A 27,581-nucleotide genomic window follows, 5' to 3' on the forward strand; every position below is an offset into this window, starting at 1 on the left:
ATGTTTAAAATCTTTAAAAAAAATTTGTTCAATTTAAAAAATTTAAGACAATCCCCCTAATAAATGAATATCCTCAATTAAAATTAATACAGGAGTTAGGTACTTTAATTTTATCACTTCTTAGTGGTATATGTTACTCTCAAAATAAGAAAAAAAAACTGTATTATTACAACCCAAGAAGGGTTGAGGTTCTGTACTTAGTAAGGAAGTACTGCTGGGGTACTTGGTAAGGAAGTAGTGTTGGGGTACTTAGTAAGGAAGCACTGTTTCTTGAACAGTGGCCATAGAAGGATATTTGTTCAAGATCCACCTTAACTGCCAGGTTTTCTCTCCAAATTAAGGGTACCCACTTTATATAGACTAGGTGAGCCCCAGAAAAGCTCCCATATTTACAGGATTGACTAAAGGCTAAAGTAACAGAATAAATATTTATCTGCCACAACTGGATTCGAATCCATCTAGAATAAATCTTTTTTAAATCTATATCATAAAAAGTACAAGATTAGTGTATAAAAATAATATGCGCCTGCTTAAGAATACTATCAAGGAGCAATTAAAGTTTGTATGGACTTTAATTTTCAAAGAATAGCCATATTAGGAGAATTACTCATATATATTTTGACAGTCTAGAAAATATTTTTTTCCTGTCTGATTAAAATTGAAGACTAATTTTAGCTCAGGAAGCTGTTTTATATCCTTTGTAAGAAATAAAGAAAATGAATATCTACACATAAACACCATTACGAAAATATAATAATATGAATATATAGGAATATCAATATATTTTTACTAAGCAAATATCCCCAAATTTAATATTTTAAAAATCTTACATAAAATAAATAATTTATAACTTTTCATTGAAATTATACCAAAATAGTTTTGTTTTCTTTAAGAACCTTTAGTACATAGAGGCTTGGTTGTAATATGTGTAAAACAAGCATAAGGAGAAAACAGCAAGAAGGATTAGGGAATCAATTAATTAGTAGTAAATGGCATATAAAACCAAGAAATAATTTATTTACAGACATTTTGATGTACAATGAATTAAATAAATATCTATAAATATCTTCTATTCAAAGAAAATGATCTTTAGTTCAAACAATCTGGAATTGGCTCCTAATAAATAAGAAAAAATTCACAGCATAATATTTTGTAATAAAAAATAATAAAGACAAAGGTGTAATTTATAATTGAGTCCAACTCATTCATAAATAACACTTTGAGACAACAGTGCACAATAATCATTATCAGTAATAATATAATCATAAATATAATCTGTACAAACTTTATTTATATTCATATATATAATATATATTCCTAATAGTTTTATATTTCTTTTAATTGCTTGTTTTGGTATTCGGAGCTAGGACAAAAATAAAAGAAACTGAAAGCCGACGCACTTCGTGGCATGTACAGGGATAAAAAAGTCTTTCGATAGAAAAGGCAGGAAAAAAGAGAGAAATATCTGGGCTCGGCTGCGGAGGGTTTTCCGCTTTATCAGTCTGTTATCACAGTCAGCGCAGTCACGCCCGGCCCAAAAACGTGATACGCAACAAACAACTATATAGAAACAGTATAGCAGAGAAAATTTCCTTTTATTTAGTTGACTGACAAATGAAATGCTACTTCCCAGGAGGGAGGAGCATTGATTAGTGCTGAGTAGGAAATTGATTGCACACAAAGTTTCACCTGAAAAAAAAAGAAGATTAAATAAATAAATTATATAAATTCAATTTGAAATTATATGGACTATGGTATTTCAGGTTAAGGCTAGTTATTTCTCTAACAAATTTAGTTTTATTACAATTGAAGAATGGACATCAATAACAGGTTAAATGACAAAAAAACAAGAAATCCTTAATTTTGACCAAAAAAAAAAAACTAAATGTCATTTCAAACAACCAAAAAAGCAATCTATAAGTGCTAATCTAACTATAAGTATTAGTAAGTAACTATTAATGATTCTATCATTTAGGCTACCCACCTTTCAGACTCCTTTTCGAGTTTAAATATATATTTTTTTGGGGGGCGGGGAGGGTGGGAGTATTTAGCCTGTTGTTAATGTCTAGTCTTCAATAGTTCAAAAACACATATGTACTAGGATGGTAAAAAAGCGCCCTTCCTTAATTTCCTTTTCTATAATTTCTATTCAACCAATACATACTATTATCAATACATAAATCAAGTGAAGAAAGTTAGTGATAGAGTATAATGAAAAAACAGCAGTATTAAAAAAAAATACATTTATTTATATTTGTACTCTCATCTTTATAAGAATGATTTCCTCCTCTAGTATTTATTGTTCCAGACAATCAATGAGACATTGATTAAATCATTATGAATCGTGTTACATTACATATATCCTTCAATGGTAGTTTCTAATATAATAATATCAAAACGAATTCCAGACATAAAAATTTGAGAATTTTTTCATTTTCTTATTGGTTTGGTTCTTAATTTTATCAGCGGATAATATATAAAGCTCATCAAGAACCACATACAACTTCAATTCTTCTTCTTTAATCGACACCCAACTCACAATGCTGGGGCAGCCTAGATCCATTTCTTAAGGCCTCTATCTATTGGCAACTTCTTGACTTCGCCTGAGGTGACACCTCTATTCCAATACGAGCCAGATCAAATATGAGGTGTTCCCACTTATTCCTCGGTCATTCATCCATGTGGTCTTTTTCTCTTAGGCTTCGCTTCCCGTATAAGTTTTTGGGAATCAATTGATCGGCATTAGTTGCACATGGCCGAACCAGGTTAATTCTTTTTATGTATATTGTCTGTCAGTGGGCCATGTCCTCTCCTCTTATTCTTTTATTTCTTAATCGGTTGTGTATCTAGTTCTACTGAGAGCTTTCCTCAGGATTTTTAATTCTGTAGCTTGTATATGGCTTTCAAATCTTTTAATACTCAGCCAACTTTCAGCTGCATAGGTATAGACTTTTTCATCCACCGACATCATTATTTTGAACTCCACTTCACTTCTGCCGATTATAATGTTAAGGAACTGGTGGCACACATTTATTAGTACCCCTATTTGCTAGTTGATCTCGGAATCCAACCTCATATCACTAGTGATTTTGACTCGTAGATGTGGTATACATCAACCTGTGTCCAGATTCAAGCCTTAACAATTTACAGTTTCTTGTTCCCTAAGACCACTTTTAGAAATTACCATGTAATTAGATTTGGTCAGGTTGAAAGTCATTCCTTTCCTCCACAGACCTTTATCTAATTCCTGTAAGGCTTCTCTGCTCTCTGCAATTATGAGAATGTCATCAGCATATACTGAATTCTGGATATACATGGGATGCATTTTCCAATTTCCTGCTTTCAATTTTGGGTTTCTTAGTTTAGCTTCCCACATTTTCATTTCAAATATCCTTGATTTTTTGCTGTTAATTCTGACCATCCTAAATAGGCTAAAGTTGCCTTAGTCAGTAAATGGGAACTTCTTTATCTTCTAATGCCTTTCTGATTTCTACCTGGGGTACATTATGAAATTCCCCCAGGTCTAGGAAAGCAAGGTGAATCTTCTTGTTCTTTTCAATAAACTTATCTATTATACAGCCAAGTATGAAAATACTGTACTGTGTTTGTCGGCCAGGCCTGAAAGCTGCATGTTCTTTTTGAAGCTCATATTTAACTAATCTTCTTTCTAGTATTCTGAAGTACAACTTGAGTTACGGATGATAGACATATGGGCCTTTTCATATGGACATAGTTTTCACACTCTACTGTAGACCATTTTTTGTGGATTGGAATGATGTTATTTTCCTTTTCGGTACAGATCTCCTTTTGAAATGCCTTGTTGGAAATGTTCAGTAGCCATTTCTGTACTTTGTATCTCCCATATTTTAACATTTCAAGTATGAATCCATCGTTACCAGCTAACTTGTTGTTTCTTGGCTTTTGTCATGGCCATTTCCAGCTCCCAATCCTCGATAAAATCATCCTCTTGTCAACAGGCTACACGAGCTTCTTCATTTCTTATTTCCCTCCATCCTCAAACTTCTTAATGAAAAACTCTGCCCATTCTTTCAGAACTATATCTTCATCAGTAATCAGCTGTCAAGTGCAATACTTAATGCTTCTTACTTGCTTACTATAATTCCTATGTAATCCCTTTACAGTGCTTCAAAACCTCCTTTTACCCTTGACATAAGGGTAAAAGTTCTTCATGCCTAGCTGAAGAAGAAGACTTCTTCTTTGACCTAGCTCTAAGTTCTTCATCAATTTCAGCCCAGATTTTCACTTTAGCCATCTTCATTGCCTACTTTGTCCCATTTATTTTTTCTTTGTAATTAATCATATCTCCTGGGTTGGCAGTCTGGAGGCATTTCTTCCATGTTTTTTTTTCTTTTATTTGACCTTAGAATTAATTTATTTGCACCACCACCTCGTTCTTTTGAAAGCAGTGTTGATTTTTCTCTTTCCAAGCACTTTTTAGCAATACCTAATACAGCTCTCTTAAATTTGTCCCATGTTAGATTAACTGACCATGGGTCAAATGGATTCTCTTACATACCAATTTCCCTCATAGTTTGCTCCATATCACTTTTATCCTGACTTTGTAGCTATTCACTGGTAATCCTCAGATATTTCTTACTATTCCTGGTTCTTGGAATCTTGATTATAGAGTCTAAAACTAGTAAGGAGTTATCTGTGTTGACTTCTGCTCCATGTATGACCTTCATATCCATTATCTCACTGAAGAAAGACTTGCTGTATGTGAAATAACCTATAGTACTTACTTGGAGAATGAGTAAAAAAGGAATTTCCAATAAAGAGCTCATTATCCACACTGAACTTAACCATTCTCTCCACAATTTCATTAAGCACCGGGTCACTTGAGAAAATAACAATTGCTCTCCCAAATTAGGGTCCATTCCTATTCTAGCATTTCAGTCTCCCAGGATAATTAAAAATTGGCATCATCTGTTGGTGCATAGATTAGTACAATGTTTAACTTGCGCTTCAGTTCGAGTTCTATACTCTTAAGCCGCGAGGTTTATAGGTTTACAGTTAAGGACTTTACTTTCCACTCCTTGGTTATTAATAATAGCTACACCATGTTTTGCTCTCATATTAAGATCAATTCCAGAATATCCCATAATAAATCCATCATTCAACTAAGTGATACCTGAACCCTTCCAAAACTTTACTTTAGATAAAAAATTTAATTAAGTGGTTTTGGAATAAAGGTTATGATATAACAGTTTTATAATCTAGAATAGTCACTGACTACAAAGAAATAATTAATAATAAAATCAAATTCAACTGAAAATGACAGAGAATCAGACAAACCCCAAGAAAGAATCAAATTAGAGAGAACCATCATCAGGGTTATGGTCCCCCAAAAAGTCCAAGGTAGAAAGAATCTATGCATTTATTAATTTAATTTAATGCTTCAGGAAAGAGATATTTCTCAATAGTAAATAGTCTGTGAAAAAGGCTAAGGAATCAGGAACTATCCTCCTATAAGTTTGACTTAGATAAATTATTGGAGTGCCACAATGGGTAGATTCTCCAAAAGACAGTATCAGTTCTAAAGTTATATCATTTTATTTATCAATTTATATTGTTTTTAAGCATCAATTTTCATGTTTTGTAGTAGTATCCTAATTATCTAATGACCAGGCAACCCCATAGTCCTTTTATCATCACAAAGTGTATTTTCTATCTTTAAAGAGTCATCATATAAGTGGCTTTACACTTGAAAAAGTTAAATACTGATCACAAATATATTTATTATAACTTAATTTAACATTCATAAACAAGATATTAATTTTTACTATTTAAAATATAGTTAAAACAAACAATGTTTTTTTTAAGTTTGCCACTTTCAGAAGGTCCAATCTAGTCATGTCTGTAACATTATAAATAATTTCAAGTAAAATAACAACGCATTAGTTAGATAAGTATTAATTTATTTTAAAGTTACTCACTGTTAAAAGTGCCTGACTTCAAGCAACGTATGTGTACATTTTCCTAAAAATAAAAAAATTAAAATTAGTAACTTAAAACTTTAATAACAATTAATTAAAAATACACACAGACAATCAATAATACATGGAATAAAACTGAGAATATTTTTTATTTTAAAATGATAAGATGAATCAAGACAACAAAAATTATTAAGTTGTTTTAAATAACATCTTACTATAGTAAACAACAAATTTAATATTATAATGTTTTCAATACCTGTCTTCTGATGTCCGTGCCAAATATTCCCTATCAATGAGATTTTCTATCCTCTTCTTAATTACAACAGGTGATGGAAGGAACCTTATTTTAAGTTGTTCAGTTACCTCTGACACGAGTACATTATGCTGCAAAAAAAAAAATAAATAAATAAAACTGAGAGGTAAAAATTATTTATTGTTAGCTCTATTTGTATACATTATAGCAATGTAGGTATAAATTAAATATGATACACTTTTTTTTTAGGATCCCTGTCACTGTTTACAGTTAGTAATCATCAAACACTTTATACATTGTAAAAAACTGTTTAAAATAATAATAATAATAAAATAATAAAAGAAAATATCAATATCAAACACGGAAATAATAACAAAAATAAATCTTCATCTCCAGATAATTTAATAAAGAAGAATTCAACCTCAAATAACAAAATTTTAAAAACTCTTAATTGCACTGAAATTTTTATAACAATATTAAGCCTAATTGTTAATAATTAATATTCTAAAATAATATCTTTCACTTACGGCCATATGTCTCCTTGCTTTCATTATCCTCACAATAGCTGCTTCAATTTCATGTTTCCTATCTTCATCTACTTTGCTCCTCGTATCCCTCCTTTCTGGTTCAGATTCACCCTTTGCAGCCACAGTCTGGATTTTGACCCTGGAAAAGAAAAAGGATTGTACATATAGAGCTATTTGTCAAATTTTAGTACTACATGACTTCCCTTATCGCTTTGGGCCCAAAGCTCACAATAAAATTTTTTTTTTCAATTATCTTTGCTAATAGATCAATTAAGATTTAAAGTTTAGTTTTGTGGACAATTTAATTACCTTTCAAATGAGGACCAGGAATGGTTTAGAAGATGTATAGTTTTGGTTATTTCAACAAATAAAAAAATGAAAAGAAACCCATGGGAACTGGAGCAAATTACTTAAAAAAACATCAATACTAAGTTCAATGGTCAGATTTAGATGATTTTCCTAAATTACCAACCTCAAAGGATTTTATAGTATTTCCCACAAAATGTATACTTCTTGTATTGTATTATTCACAAATAAAATTTACTTTTCATTCTAACTTTTCAGATTGTTTTTTATGGAATATAAAAAGTTTAAAGGTGTTCAAGAGAAGACTTTAGACTAGTTTCATTAAAAATGTTTGAGCTGTTTTGCCACAACAATCTATAGCCACAACAAACTATGTTTTTCGCCTAATCCACATAGGTACCCAACCCATTATTATTCAATTATTACATTCAACGGTTTGGTGGCAGTTTTTTTGACATAAAATACGAAAGCTGGAGCAAACTAAGTAACAATGATTGCATCCAAATGGCTATTAAATTGAAAAATAAAATGTTTTAGCTTTCAAAAGATTTATTCGGTTTCGTAAATCAATGTTGCTGTCTATATCTAAGGATTATTCCTTAGGGCAACCATATCATACTCATACAATCCACCCACATATATACATGGAGAGCTGTTTGAAAGTGAAAAAGAGTACTTACTGTAAAACCCAAAAAATGGGTAAGCACCCATCATACCCTATAGGGTCAAAAATACATTATTTTTTTCTTATTTTAATTTGTACGAATCAAAAATTACCTGTGTAGTTTTGAAGTAAATGAATCATTAATATAGAAGAGATGTGGAGGTTCAATTTCTTTAGTTTTTGGGGACTTGATAAGTATCCGCTGGGAGGCTTTACCCATAGCCAATGATTGAAGAGCTCTAATCAAATCCTTCTCTGGGATATCAGTCTCATTTTGTATTTCCTGCAAGATTAAGAGCATATAAAAATTAAAATCTTATTTAATAATATTGCTTAATCATTAAAAATAATTTACAGTAGTTATTTTCTTGTGTTCTGAAGTACAAGAAAGGGGAAAATAATATTAGCATACATTATAGAATAAGACCTCGTATCATTTTTGTTTTATTTTGTCAAATTCTGAATCTAGTAAGTATTAAGAGATTTAGAAGTTATCTCCAATTCCTGTCACAACAGGCCACGTTCTGCTAATATGACAGGGAAAAAATAACAATAAAAATGTTTACCAAGAATTCTTTTGATTATTGGAAACAAATGTGAAAATTCAGAATCAGAAAAAAAATGTTTGTCATTAAAACTATTATTGTGGATACTTCCAGGCATCTCAGTTCCATATTCAGCGATTAGATAGATACAGAGGAAATACTACCTACATACCATAATAAAAAAAAAAATCAGACTTAATTTAGTGAAAAATCAACCCATGCTGACCCAGGTTGGTGTAACATGGACCAGAAAATTTTGAGTATCAAGGGCTAAGACCTAAGAGGGTTAATAGAATAGATCATAAACAATGTTCTCTGGGCTCCTAATTTCGTGCACATACATCAAATGGCTAGGGCTTCGTGCACAACACAGATGGATGATGGCAGAAGAGTAAAAAAAAACGTTATAAAACACAAAATAAAGTTATTAGGCAAGGTGGAACAGGACAGACTAAGAGGTAAAGGAATTGGGAATTGCCGAAATCTTAAGCAGATGTACTTCCGAAACAAACAAAAAAGAAAACAAAAAATTGGAAAAACCAAAGCAACTTGATTAATATATCCCATAGATAATAAACTAATTAGAAACAAATTTGTCAACTCATGTTCTCACCAACAAAGAAACATTTTATTTTTTTAAATTTATATTTATATCTAAAAAATGAAACAATAATATTTTTTAATGATATGTTTTTTCTTGAGTAATTATACCTTACTTTTATTTTACATAAACACAAAAACTGTTTTATAAAAATAATAATAAAATACTATTTTAGATGATTTTGTTATTTGTACCATGTCAAACTCAAAATATTAGGAAAAGAAAATTCTACCACAACAAATAGATAAATTATATTTTTGTTTTATTTTTCAAATTTGCGTGAATTAAGAAAAAATTTCCAATTCATAGTTTAATTTAATTTTAGTTCTTTGCCCTAAAATGGTTGGTTAATTTTCTCAGCCCAAGTAAAATCAATATTGATCTAAATAAATGATATAGTACAGCAGTTTTGCTATACACTTTGATGAAGATTTTCTGGCAATTTTACCAAGCAATAAAACTTAGCCTATCAACGTTATCATTCATAACCCAATTTTAATAATCAAAAAAACCTGAAAACTTTTTAGGGTTAAAAAGAAATTTAATTAATTCATATCACCTGAAACTGGAATCCAGGCAGAAATCAGCAAATTAATAGCCAATTAGTTAATCTTTGAAACAAATTGTAATGAATTTAAATATGACAAAAAAATTTAATTTAAAATATTAGGTATGTTCACTCACATTTCCTTACCACTTAGCCTGCTAATACACAATACAATAATTCATAGCTGTATCTTCACTAATATTTATTATTATATTATAATTTTTTTTTTAGTTTGTCTATAATTGTATTTAACAATATCACTATCCTTCTATTGAACATCCAGAAGATGTATACAAAAAATTGATAAACATAAACTTTTTTTTCCCATGACGAAATGAGTAAAACACTATTAAAACATAGATACAAACTTCAACAAGCCTTTGCTATACTTTAATTCTTTGCTAACACTCGTCTGATTTAAATAATATTCTTTTATTTTGGTAGAGGATTGAATTGTCTTTCAGATGTCCATATCAAATTTCAATTTTTTGACAGCAGGATGGATTTTAACTGGATAGACCTGAAAACTGGACATGGAAAATTTTGTCCTAATTACAATACTCTCCTTATGTAAGTGGTAAGGAAAGTAAAAATATGAGTACTAAGCTGTATCTCTGCTAATACTGATCCAATTTTGAAGTTTTATTTTTAAAGGAAATTCTATGAAGCCTGACTTGAACCTATCTGTTCACCTACCTACTATGATCTTTTAAGTATGCAATCTTTCACCCAATAGGGAGAAGTCTTAGTTAGTAAAGGCTATTTTATATTCCTCTAAAATTTAAATTTCAATTATAAGTTAAATTTAGTTTACCCCCAAAATGTTCTAAAAATTTTGAAAAATGACCTTGCACATAGACTCACATCTAACAACTACAATCTTTACAATCTAAAATACTACGACTATGATCAAAGCACCATTTTACGTTAATAGCAAGACTTAACGTATAATAGAACCTACTACTAACTACTGTTGATAAAAAATTAATGAGACATCGAAACACACTTATAGGACTAACGGCCACGATTCTCACACTTGAGAACACAAGTAGACGAAAAAGACCATGGATCGGGGGCCTCCTAACATGAAAAAGTAAGAAAAACCAGAGCGAAGAAGTACAGCTGAGTGCTGTTCTTCATGCCTTACATGTCACTAGTCTAATTTAAGTCAGGAAATCTTTTGATTGTTATTTCCTATTTATCAGGGAACGATCTAAATATTAAGAGGAAAAAAAAAGAAATTTATTACCTTCTAAATAAACATTGGAACGAGAATTTCTTGTTGGCCGTGGTCGAGAAACACTTGATAATAATTAATCGAGATAATCAATTAATTTGTGATGGAGTGATCATATTAGCTAATTTGTTATTTTCTAGTTATACTGTATTTTTTTATACCATAACTATATTATGGTTGTTGTTCGGTTGTTTTTTTAGCCGGGGTAAAAGACTTAAATTCAGGCCGAATCATTGGCACAAATAAAATAAGTTTCATTTACTTGTGTTAAATTCTACTCTACTGACCACACCACCCTCCCTCTCTTCAGACCATCTCCTTCTTACCAGAAGTTACTTGCTTTACAGCCTGAGGTACTGAATTAACATGGAAGGAGAGGCATCATATATGCTTTAAAAGTATACTTATGATTGTTCCATCTGTATTATCCTAAAAGATGCAACTTTTATTTCAATTTTTATCAATATCCTTTTTACAATATTATCAATTTCTCATTACCATCCCTTCTATTTACAGCTCCAAAAAATCAAAACATATTTAACACTATGGCTCCCAGAGACAGCCAATCAAAAAAATGACATTTAGACAATAATAATTGTAAAATAAACAGTACTTACTTCATACGTCAGTTTTTCTCGTTTATTAAATAACATGAGGACACACATTTGATAGGTGGACACTTGTATAATATGCTTCCTTGGAGCACCAGAAGCAACAGATACAGATGAAGATGCACCATCTTTCCCACCTTCTTCATCCTCCCGACGAGATCCATAGAACACAGCATTCAAATCGGCTGAACCCAGCTGCGGCTGTAATGTTAACTGCCTCCCACTATGTTTGCCCAGATAGAACCTGAAATAAAAATGATAAACTATATTACCATAAATAATTCATACATGCTTTAATTTCAAAATCTATATATCTTATTATTTCCCCAAATATAGGTCAGGTTTATTTCAGACATTGTCTTCAGTAAAATGTAAATTCCACCTATATTCAGGATTAACTTATATGGATGGATCAAGGAAATTTGAGTTTGACCGAATTCGGGGCTTTTAAATTACCTAGATTATTTTCATTTCTAATTTTGTGATAGGAGACTAAATACTATTTATAATGATAATAAGCAAAGTTTTTCGTAGGAAAAAAAAAATCGTTTAAAATGGGATCAGAGATGATACTTATGTTCAAGAAAAATGGTACTATTTAAACTAAAAGTTGAGATGAAAAACGAAGGTTATAAGAAATGAAAGCAGAATAGTTGACTTAAATAGTACTTATAATTAAGAATACTAACCAAATTAGGTAAGTTTAAACAGAAACAAAAATTGAAGAAGTCAGGGGAGTAAAAATGTACAGTGCTACAAAACCTTGTACATATAAAATGTGGAAATTGATTTATTATTAATAGTTTATTTTGAACTCTCTCACATTTTCCTCTAAAAATTATTTTCACAAGGGACAATCAACTTACACTCAGGTTGACAAAATTCAATCAATTAAGTATTTCTGATTTAGTATTAATACAATATATTATCGGCAAAAGTATGGACAAAGTATTAACTTGCAAGTACAAAATAGTTTGATTTAGATTTTTTTTTTGTTTTTTAATTTTATGTAGAATATCCATTGTTTAATTTTTTAAATGTTCTTTGTCTCTTTGAAAAGTTTGGATGTGACAGTTACATAGTTTAAAACTTTTGCCGACTTCATATCATGATGCATGGAAATTTATATCTACCTCCTGAACACGTCGAAGGCACTACGTGGAGCAATAGGTATAGTGCAGTTGGGTGTAGCACTATTAGTGGGCCAGAAACCTGTGGTCAATACTCGGACACTCAGATCAACTCCATACAGATTAGCCTACAAAAAGTAATAATCATTTTAATTAATTATTTTCACTTTTAATATGCAATAATAATGGATATATCAGTAATATATCAAATATTCTTGCTGGCAAGAAGTTAGGACTGTTATCTCTTAAACATGGGAGGACTACAAGTAAAATATAACCATTCCATACTTTCAGGATTAAAGGGACACAAATCAAAAGAAGAACCAGAAGGTAAAATGACTTTTATACTTTGCTACATCTTGATGTGATGTAGAATTTCATTCAATATCTAATTAGAGAATTGCTGTGGGACTCGAACAATATTAGAAGAGAAACGTAGGTCAATTTAAACAGAGATAATATTTCAACTGTTCAAAATTGAGAATGGAATACAATCCAGAAATGAATAACTGTAATAATATGGATGTTAAGACAAGTTTAAAGAAACAATTAGGCAATATACAATTGAATATAAAAAAATACATAGATAGATCACGAAACTGCTCTTCCAACCGAAACAGAAAATGAGTTGGTCCTTATAAATCAGTTAATAATAATGTTTATGTTTCGAATCACTTTCAGCTTTTTTTCCAACTTAGAGTAGACATCTCTTTGCAATACACACCCAATTCTTCTTCAACCGTGCCAAGCTCCTTTATTTTCAGACATAACATCACTTCAAAAAACCTATCATTTTTTGGTCCTTTGAGCTGCATGCCAAAATTTGCCATATTGGGAAAAAATGGTCAACGAGAGGAAGAGAGCCATTACGTAGGAGTATAATTGATTTCAAAATTCCATTACAATATATGTCATACATATCATTAAAATTAAAAGTTTCTTCACAGTATGAAAATTTCAGGAAAATATTGAATCTTAAGAAAGTTGAATATACTTAGGTTAAGGATTACCTAATGACATTAAATATTCTTGAAATATTATGTGAAAATTACAATCAAATCATATTATCTGTTTCGATGGATGAATTGTGTATTTTAGTAAGGATTCAGTTTAATAGCTTCTAACATAGAAGTGGGACCTGCAACAAACTAAACTCTACTTCTACTTCATGATTTCATACCAGCCTTTATCATTTTCATATCTTCCACACAAATTTTAACTGAATACTTAACACTCATAAATTTATATTTAAATAGAACAACAGATCAGTATTTTAGGAAAACAATGAATGGTCCTGGTACATATGGTAGAAGAAAGAAAAAATATTTTTAAAGCAATTTCATAACACAATTGGTAAATATATATATATTGTTAGCTCTTATCCCTAAAATAATTAAGAAATTTTAAAAATATATACTTACTCCTGTAGATGTGATGTGTTCTTTGAACTCATCCATTATAGTGTTAGAGACTGTCATGTCCTTGAACATGCCTTCAAGTTTCGAAGTGAACTGACAACCACATTCTGTCTGAAAAACAAAATACACAATATGAGTTATTAATTCTAGCACACTTTGGTGTTGGTCACTCCATTAAAATTTCTATTCACTTAAGATATAGTCAATACTTAAAAATCACCTCCCAAATAAAAATACAGAATAAGAGTATTCTCAAGTGAGAAGTGACATTGGTACAAAGATGATCTGAGAGGCCTGACGTAGCAAAGCAATTCACAGAAACATTGAACCTTATGATGGACCAACACGTTCGCCACATGCCACGAATACAAGACTAGTACAAATTCTTGGTAAACGAAGGAAACAATAAACATCAATATCCACATGCTTATTTTGTTCTTTTGAATTTTTTCAGCTATTACACTCGAATTACTCTATTTTCATTTTAAAAAGAAAGAAAATAATTAAGGTAAACAAAATTAAAAGAAATATAATTATCAGGAATGTAGGTTGTAGATGATAAAAATTCATAAAAATAGTACAAAATAACCTTTCATTCAACATTCATTCATGAATTTATATCAGAAACTACGTAATTTAATTATCTAAATATAATGTGTTCATAAATATATATTCGTGCTATGTCCAATAAAAAATAAACTGCTAGAGTTAACAAGATTTTAACAATGTATTTAAACCAAATCGATAGAATTTTAAAATATACTATTTTGAAAGAAGAGTTAATTATTGAATCTAAAGGTTGGGGAAATTCTTTAATTAATTAAAACACAGAATCATCATTATCTGTTCCCAAAACAATGCACACTGAAAACAAATTGAATGTTACAAAATTATGAATGCAGCACAAGTTCCTTTAGATTTGTGGCCAAAAACCGACACTCGACGGATCAGCCGCAAATTCAGGCCAGCTTGTACCTGCCAATACAAGTAATCCATCCACACACTTGCGACTTTATTGTTTGGCAAACATGTTGAGGCACAATTTTTAATTATAAACAATTTAAAAAAAAAAAGATTGTTTATAATTTCAGTTAGACAAATCTTTTAATGCTTTCAAAACTATTATGGTCCAGTTTTGAAAGCATTAAAAGATTTCCAGTCGAACAGCCAGTCCAAGCATTCTTCACACAGGCATGTAACTGGTAATAAGAAACTTATTAATCTTAATAGAGCATAATAAAACTCCTTAATTGTTTCAAACAATTAACTGTTTTATAACTTTATTGCAACCTAAAATGTGACGGTTCTTGTGATGTGAAGAATTAATTGTATGTACTGGTAAGCAATATATGCTTATTGACCTATTACCTGAAGTAATAGAGAGTATAAAAAAACTGATCCGTTTTATCAAATTCAAGATTTCAAAGGAATGTAAATATTTTAAGCCTATTTAATATTTACCAATACTTAATAATTCATTTAGAGCATTCTCTAAGCTTGTTTAATCCCATTCAACTTTTTCGTAAAAAGTCTCAGTTATTTGTTTCAGAGAAGAAACATGAAAAGTGTCCTATGAAATTCTCATAATTTTAAGGCATTACTGGAAAAAAAAATTCACCGCCGCTGAAGCAACTCGTAAAATCATTAAATATGAAGGTTAAGGTGTCCTTGACCAGCGCATTGCATGGCATTGGCTTGAAAAATTTAGCAGTGAAGATACGATGTTGGAAAGGATGAAGGGCTCCGGGCGACCATTAATGGATATTGATGAGGTTATGCAGGAAGTTGTTGAGTCAAATCCGTACTCGCAAACTTGCCAGAGAGTATTGTGTATTAAAAGATACTGTTAGTCGCCATCTACTCTCCATAGAGAAGGTGTAAAAGAGCAGTAGACTGGTCCCTCACGAACTTACTCATCAGCAATCAGCTAAGAGGTTAGAAATTTGTGGAAATTTCTAGAAAAACCCTTTTGTAATGAGATTTTACTGGAAGATTGATTGTCACCTGTGATAAAAAGTGGGTTTACTGGCGAAATCCGAATACCTGTGAGCAATGGCTAGGTCACAGTCAAACTGCTTTTCCGGTTAAGGAGCAATCCTGCTTTGAACAACTGAAAAGGAATTTTAGGAAGGAAGCTTGTCCTCACAATTCCCATCGAACCAAAGAAAAGTTTAAAGAACTTCATGGGTTCAAACTCCTGCCTCATCAACCATATAATTCCGATATCACATTATTAGATTACTACTTGTCTCAACCCATGGCCCATTTTCTTCAACGGAAAAAATTTGATAAGTTTGCAGAAGTTGATTACGGTCCAAGAGCTCTTTGACAACGCTCCCAAAGAATGGTTATCAGCATGAGATTGAGCAATTGGCTAGCAGATGGCTAATGACGGTAGATAACTATGTATAAGATGGACTATACATATTTTAAGTATCAATTGTATTTTATATCAAAGAAATAATAATACAAATATCAGGTTGAAAGATAGTCATTTTATTTTATACACTCCATTATAAATTGTGTTTCATTATTGTGCCTTTTTTGGGTGTCATATTTCTTAATAATCATTAATATAACTTTAATTCTAGTAGCGAGATTGTTTGTTTTTCTGGACTTTGGGCAGATTTATTTTTGAAGCTCCTCCAAATAATTTTTTTTTTTTTTAATAAAAACAATAATGCTCTCATTAAACAATAATCAACACGGAATGTCCTTGCTTGAAAGTAAGATATGTTAGTATGTAACACAACTGAATTGATGGCACCTATAAATATAGAGAAAAAAAAGGTGGCCTAAATCACACCCCACCTAGTGGGACAGGATTGCGCCAAAAATAAAAAATTACAACCAGCAACCCTAATCACTTAGGGTAAATTTTTTTCTGCACCTAAATAGAAAGTTGAAATGTGTGTTTATTTCTTTGCACAAAATTAATCCAAATATGCTGACAGATAAAGAAATGAAATTTTAAAAAAAACCCAAAAACTGGCACAATCTCACCTTATTTCATAATATTAAAATTGCTCAAACTCAAAAAATATATTCCAAAAAAAAAATATTGAAAGCTATAAATCACCAACAATTGAAGAAGTTTTAAACAATAAATAAATAGAATTTGTCTTGCACAACATAGTTATTAGATTATTTAGTTACTCTTAGACCATAACTAAACGTAGTTGTTAGATTATTAATGTTACTCTTAGACAATAACTAAACTCACTCAACAAAATACAATCTTTCTATACTTACTTTTAACTTTGATATCATATTTTTTTCACTGTCATCTGAGACTGATTTGTTAAGAAGGAGACGTTTGGCTAAGTGGTTTTTATAATATCTTTCGAAGACATCCTTCTCCTGTAAGAATCGGAATAGCACCATTGTCTTATCTAAAACTACCTCTATTTCTTGCTCTGTCATCTAGAAAAAAAATAACATTCCATTACAGAAAAAAAAATGCATTTAATTTAATAACTATGGGAATTGATGATATTATTTTATTCTCATTATTCAATGAAAAAAAAAAATAGGACACAGTAATTTGTTACCAGGAATAGTAGTAATGATGGAAGAACAATTCTGAGGGGGAGGGGAGGGGGGAGGGAATAAGAGACACATGTATAGCTAAGATGGTTATAAGTTCATTGGCTAACAAAGTTAGAAGAGATGTGAGGATGTCCGTGCATTATTTCCACTTTCTGACTGAATTGATTTTGCAACAGCATTGTCAAAATTAGATTTTTTTTTTATCCTATTGCTTCTTGTCAATGATATATAGAGCTTTCAAGTTGATTTTTCACTTGGAAATGTACTTTCTTGATTATATATGAATTGTTGTCTTAAGTAAAATGAATTTTTTTCGAAAATGGACTAGTAGAGATGGAAGTAAGTAGACTCAGAAAAGACTTAATTGTACAGTTTTATAAATGAGTATCTCAAATTGAAATATAAAACTTTATTCTTTTTCTTTTTCAGGAATCTATACACTTTTTATTTCTTCTTTATTCATTAGGTCATCTGAACAATTTTTTGGGCTCTTCTGCCCATTATCAAGTTCTAAAATAAAAATATTTATAATCGACACCTTTTTTTTCTGTATAGAACAAATTTTATATTGCATTAAAAAAAATTTTTTACATAGTTACATGGAAATAATTTAATATTTTACTATACATACATCCACTTCACTAATTTATAATCATTTACAAATCTAAAATGCTTATTATTAGTGAACAAACGTCATCTTGATCGGAATTTTTTTTTATTTATTCCAAACTGAATATCTACCCTATTTTTCATCTTTTTTTTTTATTAGTGCTGTTTCCCAATTTTTTCCTAAAAATATTTTTACCATTGAAAATCTATTTTGATAACAGAATAATAAGTAGGAATGGGAGTGGGTAACTCATTAGTAAGGCACTGTGCTACCAACTCCAAGGACCCAGGTACGAATCCGGCTGTGGAAGGTAATTATTTTCTGTTTCACTGTAGCAGTGAGTCAGTCATCTGGTTTTGGGAGCCCTCCGGGGTCCACTCAGCCTCATTAAGTGGGTACCATTAATTGGGTAAATATCTGGTAGTCGAGCATGATTCTGCCCAAATCACCTCCTTGTACAACCATTGGTTTACTAACAGTGCATTCTTACAAAGTACTGCATTCTTAACACTCCATGGGTTGTAACGTTACAGATTAAAGTTTTTAATAACTCGGAAATATGGCTTAATCTCAAAACATTTTGGGTTAGTAAATGGTTAAAAATTAGTCAAATGGATGTTTATATAGTAAAATACTAAATCATTGGTATGTATTATTAATTATTTTATTAAAATGCAATGTAAAATTTGTTACATATGTAAAAACGATTAAAAAAAAAATTTTATTGTAAAAATTTTTAATTTAGAATGGGCAGAAGAGCCTGAAACATTGTACAGATAACATAATCAATAACAAAATTATATAAAGGATGTAAATTCCTGAATAAGAAAAATAATAAAATTTTATAAAAAAAAAAAAAAATCTTATTAGATTGTAGAATTACAACTCATTATTTATATTTAAAGTATAAAATGTAAAAATCAAAGTATAAACTTACTCCTTTAACTCCTTTCTTCAATTTATCATCAATGAATAATGACAAGTACTCAGGAGATTTAGGATTAAGATTTAAGAAAAATTCAAAGTCAGCAGCTATCATATGTTTAAAAATCTTATCATTATTGAAGGAATTGTGAAGAAAATGATCTAGCTTATCTTTCAAATCTAAAAGGTTCTGAAAAAGAGAAAAAAAAATTAAATAAATCCATTGATATTCACAACATTTATAATACGTCAAGGTAAAACTGTACCTGAACGAATGTGATTGCGTTAGTGGACGGTTCTTGCTCTTCTACAAGAGCCTTCCCCTGCTCCCTGAGGTAGAGTGAAACACAGTCAGATATGGTCTTAAGACCATCTGGCACTCGAGAGAAAAGTTTATACATACAAGCTAGGTCATCAGTCTTCTGGTGCATCAGCATGTGCACCACTCCTGAATTTTCCATCTATAAACAATTGAAATAATAAAAAAAAGTTATATAGTAGAATAGACCACAATAAACACCGATATACAAACTTAATATATAAAAATATATATATATATATATTTAATAACTATTTATTAGCTGACGTTTCGCCCCACTTAATAGAGCTTGATCAGGGGCTGTTCCAGTTAAGAGCTTTCGAAACAATGAACTTAATAAACCATTAATAACTAACCTTATGGCAATAAGAACTGTTTCACACTTGACTGACTGTCATTATAATGATACCATGTATGATCAGAGCAAGAATTATGAGAGATATTGTGAAGTGTGTTTGCTTAAAATAACTCACGGTTAGGAAAAAGATGCAGCACCATTGCTGTGGTATTGATTTCTCTAAAAATATTTTATTACTGTTTTGAGAAATAGAAAGCTCTAGAACAACTTTTGGTGTGAGCAAATGAGGGAATCAATTAGGGTAAGTAAATTTCAAAGTAAATATTTGAAAAGTTAATTGCTAAAAAAGGGTTTTAGTGAGGCGGGTTTGCAGGGTCTAATATTTATTGCGTAATGATTTCATCTTGTAAGATTGTAAAATGTCGTACATCAACCAACATACTCGCTATAAGTGTCTGTTTCAAAGGTGAGATAATTAAGGCTATCATGGAGTGGCAGATTTCAGGTTATTTTCTAATTTCAGGCACTTTTTAAATATTGCTCGATTTAACATGTGAAAAAAAAATAAAAACATTTTGTCAAATAAGTGGACTGAGCCAATTTTTAAACTAATTAGGCATTAATATAATAACTTATACATCAGAGCGAATTTAAATGAGATATTTATATCTTTGAACCTTCCTCAACTTTGAATAAAGTTATAATTTTTAACCCTAAAGAAAGATATATATAATTATATACAAATGTTATAAATAATTTTGTAAAATTCATTGTTTTGTGACTAGTGATCAAAGATGATAACTAAGGTAAATAAAAAATAATTTAAAAAATAAACCCAACTACCGAAAAACACTTTCCCTTTCTTCTACTCATATTTGTTTCAAGCAAATAGATGTTATTACAAATCTCCTTAAACATTTGAGTGGAATTTTAGTGATGTATATACAAATTATTGAAACATTTTATAGTACATGGGTGTCTAAATGAAACTCAAGACTCTCCTGAAAACATTAATTCACTTCCTTTATGTTTACCCCTGCAGATGCAAGAGCTTTCTGTATTGTAACACTCAAATCGTATGGGATTGAATATACTTGCAAAAATCTGCCACGCTTAGTGGAATGCACCCATCTACTATACCAAGTTTCACTAATTTGTATAAAAAACATCACTAAAAACCCAATAATATGTTTAAGAAGATATGCTAACATCCCATTGCTTAAAAGAAATAGGAGCATGAGATGGGGGTATTTCAGGGGTAGGGTTTATATTTTAAATTAAATTATTTTTTATTTTAATGTTTTTAGTTTTTCATGTATAGGCATTTAATATTATAATCGATTGTCTGTGACTAGAATTTGGATAAATAAGAATCGTATATCGATACTTTCATTCAAGTATCATATCGAAAGGAGAATTGATTACTTTGGTGGTTTTGCATGAAATATTTCTCACTAACACCTATCATTTCAGAAATGTAAACAATGTGTAGTTGGTTAGGTTTTTACATATTACTGGTCTATTTATCTATTGTTCTGATTGAAATAAAGAAGGATGTGCATCACTATTCATTATATGATTAGATTGAATGTTGGAACAACTAATTGTAGCCCCTTGTATCATTTAAATGTTTATACTACTAATTGTATACTTGCAGCCTACTGTTACTGTCATTTTCATGTTGATATCCAAGAATAAAGTTATTTTTCTTTTCATTTAATTTGTTTATATTTTATCTAAAGGAAAATTAATATGGTTATCAAGCCTGGAAAAATAAAAGCAATAAGGGTTGGGTAGAAGCCTAGGAGAAATATGCACGTCATCAGAGTCAAAGAAAAAATCCTTGAACAAGTAGAAAACTGCGCACCTTAATAAAAATGGATATATCGATTCAGAGGTGACTGAGTGAATCACTACTGCGAGCAGGATGTTTGAAGCAATTAAGTGAGGTTTTCTAAACAGGCGAGAGGTGGAAAAGAAAACAAAAGTGGCCGTTTTCAGATCAACATTTCTTCCCATTTTGATATATTCTTTAGAATCATGGACGCAGACGAAGAAGCACCAATCAAGGATACAAGCATCAGAAATGAGATTCCTCTGAAAGATTGAGGGGAAAACAAGAAGAGACATAGTACAAAATACCAATATTAAGCCAGCCACCGATGTGATAAAGAGAATCAACTGAGATGGCTGGGACATCTTTTGTGAATGGAACCAAGGAGGATAGCTAGCGAGGCCTACCGAGCTAAAGTAGAGGGCAAGAGAGGTAAAAGGATGGCCTAGAGGGAAATGGGAAGATGAGGTAAAAAGTAACTTCCAGACAAGAGGACTTCAATGGAATGACAGAAAGTGCCTAGCAGAGGACCGGCAGAACTGGAGAGGGCTCTATAAACTTCCTTCTCACACTGTGGTTCAAGAGGATTGATTATGATGATGATATATTTTATCTAAATAGTGTTCTATCTCAATAATGCCTAATCTTTTCTGATAAAAATCAAGTAACATTTCTTCAAACAAGTTAACTTATTTCTTGAGCAAGTATAACTTAATGAGTGATCTACTTGAAGTTATAAAAAATGGGATAAAACAAAGGACTTGTTACTAAAGCAGCAGTCAAAATGTTATAATAAAAGAAATATATATATCGATAAATTAAATACCTCTACAATAGTTTTCATATGCTTCTTGATTAATTCTGTTTCAACAACTTCAACAATATATTCTTCAGTTGAATCATCAAGGTAATGTTTAGCTCTTTCAGCTTCTTCATTAATTCTTGCCTCAACTTTTTTAATATATACGGAAGCAGAATTTTCTGCTAAAAATTTTTGGCTCTCCATTTTGTAAAATTCCGCAGATTGGTGAAGAAAAGGTCTTTCAAAATCTTCTTCATATACAGACCGTGAGTTTATGCCTAGAATTACAAGCATCTGTGATGCATTCTTTATTGACATTCTATCTACAACTTCTCCTTTTCTTTCTCGCATTACAAGACCTAAAAGCGTTTCTCGTAAATGATCTCGAATACAGCCATACCTCACGACCTGTAATGATTGTTCAAAATTATATAAATAAACTTATCTCTAATAAAAAGAACTTACAAAGGCTAATAAAATATAATTTTAACTTTTCAAATAGCAAAGTCTTATAACATTAAAATTTAAAGCTCCAAGAATGGAGATATCCACATGATCAGCAAAACCTCCTTAAAATGACACCCTGTACATATGTTATTCTTTGTTATATCTTGTCAAAAATTAAGTTAAGTTCATATTTTCTTATTATATAACTACTTCACCAGAAATAAAATACAACTACCATTAAAATACAATATAATTCACAGGAAGGTATTTGTAGAAGTGAGACAAGCATAATTTAAGCTACACAATGTTATCACTTCGACTAATTGAAAGGATCACAATTTGTTCATTTCAATAATAAAAGAATTAAAAAACCTTAAAAACTCCAACTACTAATCCATTGAAAATAATTAGTATAACTAAAAAAATCAATGATATTTAAAATTAATATCTACCTGATCTCTAAAGACAATAAGACCTAAATTGTAAACATTATCCACATCATTCTGCTGAACATAAACTCTGTCCATATACATTAAAATGTCTCTTATCATCACCATTGATGTCTGATGGTCATTCCAGGCCTGGTTCAAAGTTTGGAGGAAATTGTTGTTCAAGGATTTCAATACATCTTCTCTTACCTACAAAAGATATTTAAATTATTAGTAACACTAAGAATAGAAATTGATTTCTAACATCATATTTTATAAAAGATGGCAAAAATTTATTTTGGTAATTTTTTATGTACCAAATTATTTAATAATTTTTATTTAAATTCAAGTACACATATGCGACAGGGTAATGGAAAAAAAATTCACTAAAGAAATGATTAAAAAGCTGACTTTTCATTCACAGTTAAAGTGAAATGTTATTGTTAATGTCATTAAAAAAACAAACAAATAATAATGAAAAATAACCAATATATGGGTGTTTTTAGGATTTAAACCATAATTAATAAATATAAATAAATAAATGAACCTACTATAAGCTATACATACAATCTCTAGAATTATTAGTTGTTATAATTTAGTTCATCAATACAAATTTTTGTATCTTAGAAATTCTAGTAAAAATACAAGAAGCGCATTTAATACTAACAAATATTGTAATATCTTAGGCAAATTCAAATATCAGGTTTTACTAGGAAAATAATAAAAAATTATTTCTTATCAAAATTCATTATTTTTAATGCTATAACTAAAACAATATACCCTTACTACCATTAAAAGGTTTAGGTCTTTGACTACTTAACAGTTCTTTTAACGCAATCATTATTTAGGTAATGATACAATACAAGATAGACTTACAATGCAAAAGAACCTTTCAAAGTATAATACTTGTTTATTCAATCGACCCATTTACAATAAACATAAAGTTAAAATCATTAAGACTAAGTAGTAAATAAAAACTATAAACTTTTGAAAACTAAAAACTGCACAAAAATAAACACAATAATAAATTTTATAAGGGATAAAATAAAAAATGATCTGTACAAGGATGACATTCAATTCTCAAGTAATTTGAGAAGCATAGTTACTCCATGATTGATTGAAATCAAAGAATGTCCAAAGATTTTCAATAGGATTAAGAAGTTAAAAAGGTTTATAATTGAAGAAAAGTAAAGGATTTAAGGAGTTTGAAAAGGAATTAAGGAGTTTGGGTAGAATCAATGAAGATGACCTTGGTTTTTCCCTGCATTAACTGCAACTTTTTGTCCACGGCTTGAATAGAACACCGGTTAGAGCTATCTATCCCTTAAAATCATGAGAGTAAAAAGAAAAAAATATATACACAATTACTGACATTTTACATTCCACTAGGAAAAACAATGACAACCCGATTAATTAAAAACAACAACCTTATAACACACAACAGAACAGTTTTAGAAAATATATAATAGAATTAACTACCAGTAGCATTAAGTACTAGTAGCTTTAATATTAATAACTAGCCAGAGCATTAACATTAGAATGGTTATACTCAGCCACTTTAACTGAAAAAACCTGTTTATTAGCTCGAAAAAAAACAAAAAAACATCTATTGTGAGTTAATTTTTGACATCTATATTTTGACAATATTCAACAGAGATAAATAAGATAAGTTTAAATTTTATCTACGGGAAACCAATCTATTTTATCAGTAGGAGGGTCGGGTCATTTTCATTCCATGAGATTGACATGAAACAAAAGTCAACTTCCCCAAGCCAGATTCAAGCCGGCGCCACTGCAGTTGCCCTCGATTCTAAATGGCCCTATTGCTGTTACCTGTTGTTGAGATTCTCTATATTTCCATTAGAAAGTTTGGTATAATTTAAAACTTTTATACGAGGCTCAAAGTAAAGTAAGTTATAGTAAAGTGCCTCATGGTTTCTTTATTACTATATCAATTTTATGACTTTAATAATTTTCCATTTAATTAACAAATTTACCATAATTCTACATAGTAATAAATTCATACTGGTATTCATACTAAATTCATAAGGTTTTTTTTTTTTTTTTTCACTTTCATATCTTTGAGAAATGATTTAAACTGGTAATTAAGAAGTAAAATCAATGTAAGAAACGAACAAAAATGAAAAATAGGTATGAGCAGAACAGCTCCGTTACTAAGATCACATTCACCTTATATGTTAGTTATGAAATAAATTTTGAAAAACATTGAGATCAACAAAAAGATATTACTCTTAACATCAACTTAATTCATATAAAATTTTTAACACACTCAATCAATGCAGAGGGGTTAAAATCTTAAAAGCTTTAAAAAAAAAAAAACTTAACATTTCATTTATTCAAGTTATTTTTAAACAATTGGATTATATTTTAACAATCAAAATTTGCGCCCAGGAGTTCTCAAAACTCAGCATTCTTCACGACTCTCCACTAACTACTACCTAGTCCAAATCAAAGCATCAAAGACATCAATTCCGTCGTCTAGAAAATCAAGTTCTTACTATACTATAACTTTATCAAAAAACTTTAATATTGTTCATAGAAATAATCTATTTAATAAAACAGTATAATTTTAACAAAAATTCATGATGTTCAAATATAATTTACTTCATTTTCGGAAAGAAATTCATTAAAGGAGAAATAAAAACTTCGATTAAACAATAAAAGACGACAGTTTATAAACAGAGAATCAATCAACTACTTTTGATACCTACAACAAACATCGCAAAAATATTAAAACAGATAAATGATTAAGATCTTACACACAAGGATCTTTACAAGTAAAAACTTTCATTACTATAAGATTATAAATCCAATGAAACTGGAATAAAATATTTTAATAATCTGAAGAAATAAACCTTCAAAAATCAATGCAATCTCATGATTCAAATCAATTCAGCAACAATTTCAAAAACTAAATTTATATAGTAAAATTTGATAAGAATAAAATGACAAATCTATAAAGCTGATATTAATACTGATACCATTATCTATAAAAAAAAATTTACTTACCTTGCTTTCCAAATGATGGGTCACAACTTCCTTCAAACCTGTATAAAGACGTTCACCATGCTTATGCAAAACCATTGTATATGCATTTCGGTATAGTTCTTCAAAACTCAAACCTGAATTATTTTTTTTCTGGATTTCTTGAATGGCATTTTTTAATAGTCCCCAGATGTTTTCGACATACTTTTCATCCATTGACATCTAAAATCAAAATATAAAGTCAGAGCAAGCAATTTCATTCACTGTCATAATAAACAACTTTATTATGTTTTAAATATAACAAGAATTCAAGTTTAAATATTAAAATAATTTTTCTGGGGCAATACAAAACGAATCACCCTGGTATATAATTGGGATTGTAAGAAAACTTTATTAGTTTAAAGTTTCATAGTTATTCTTTCGAAGATTTATGATAGGATTGATAATCATGATTACTTTTGAACAAAAATTTCTCAACAGTTTATGAAAAGTTTCTGAGCCACTTAAATAATAAACTAAAAACACCACGTGCGAATGAAGTTAATAATGTAAATAAACGAAAATTGTAAATATAAAGCTAATGATTGACAGTAACCAAACACCTAAAGAAATAATAGCCAACGTATACATTAATTCCATTTATGATGTCTTACAGACTGTAATGTTTTTCTGTAAGTATCTCCATGCCTGAGATCCAAGTGCCATAGCCCAACTTTGAATTTATATCTGTTGTCTTGATGGTACAGAGCCATTCGAAGACCTCACCAGTACACCACGGGTCCATATATTTCTTGCCCATAGCTATCTTTTCACCAATAGCATTTTTTCAATGTAAATGTTTATTTAAATCCATTATATATTAAAATTGTACAAAAAAAAGTACTTAAAATTTTGAAGTTTGAACCAAATATACATCAAGATTAATTTTGTTAAGGTTACACATGTGTCAATCATATGTTCTTTCAAGAAACCACAACTAATAAGTATAGTTAATAGAGGATGAGATAAAGAATCTTTTTCCAACACATTGTTTACTGAAAACACTTATGACAGTAAAAACAATTTAATTCTAGTAGTGATGGAGATATATTTCAATAAATTTCTTCAAATAATTAATAGTAAACAAACTGAAAGTGGTAACCACCATTGAATTTATAACCAACAAAATGTATACACAAATAAATATCTATCATATTTACCGGGAAAGCCCGAATCCTCATCTTGCCTTCCTTTTTAGGAAGCCCTCCTTTCATCATTTTGTTAGTTAATGAAGACTTCAAATTTCCAGTTTACTAACTTTCACCGTAAAATAAACTTTAGGAAATTTTCAGCTGATCACTTAACTCCATAGGTCGAACATATATGTAATTGCAGTTGACAGAACAACTTGAATTTATTTTGCAGTACAACAATTTGACTAGAAATGAAGTTTTAATCATAACCTATAACAAATGAGCTTTTCAGGAATTTCATTTTGAATACCAAAACCCAATACACCCAGTCACAGCGAATCTTTCGAACTATCTTCAACTTAAAAGACTACAGTCAGCCATGTTTATAAAATCCCC

General features: G+C 30.0%; 1 protein-coding gene across 4 annotated transcripts; it reads right to left on the minus strand.

Moving 5' to 3' along the window:
* Window positions 1-1,578: 1,578 nt before the first annotated feature.
* On the minus strand, window positions 1,579-27,581 carry Cul3 (cullin 3). Of its 4 annotated transcripts, none has more exons than XM_014433076.2 (15): window positions 27,213-27,581; window positions 26,038-26,235; window positions 23,032-23,217; window positions 22,157-22,540; window positions 19,146-19,340; window positions 18,893-19,069; window positions 17,049-17,219; window positions 13,800-13,907; window positions 12,382-12,506; window positions 11,255-11,492; window positions 7,821-7,990; window positions 6,738-6,876; window positions 6,214-6,341; window positions 5,958-6,000; window positions 1,579-1,689 (listed from the first exon to the last, which is right to left on the minus strand). In XM_014433076.2, the coding sequence occupies exons 1-14, from the start codon at window positions 27,267-27,269 to the stop codon at window positions 5,976-5,978; spliced, it is 2,301 nt and encodes a 766-aa protein (XP_014288562.1). In that variant the 5' UTR covers window positions 27,270-27,581; the 3' UTR covers window positions 1,579-1,689; window positions 5,958-5,975. The 4 variants fall into 4 exon arrangements, with proteins under 4 accessions (XP_014288562.1, XP_014288560.1, XP_014288563.1 ...); XM_014433074.2 differs by lacking the exon at window positions 27,213-27,581 and adding an exon at window positions 26,667-26,950; XM_014433077.3 differs by lacking the exon at window positions 27,213-27,581 and adding an exon at window positions 26,642-26,949.

The sequence above is a fragment of the Halyomorpha halys genome, unplaced genomic scaffold (genome assembly GCF_000696795.3).
Source record: "Halyomorpha halys isolate HHAL.00 unplaced genomic scaffold, Hhal_1.1 Scaffold1156.1, whole genome shotgun sequence".
NCBI classification, from domain to species: Eukaryota; Metazoa; Arthropoda; class Insecta; order Hemiptera; family Pentatomidae; genus Halyomorpha; species Halyomorpha halys.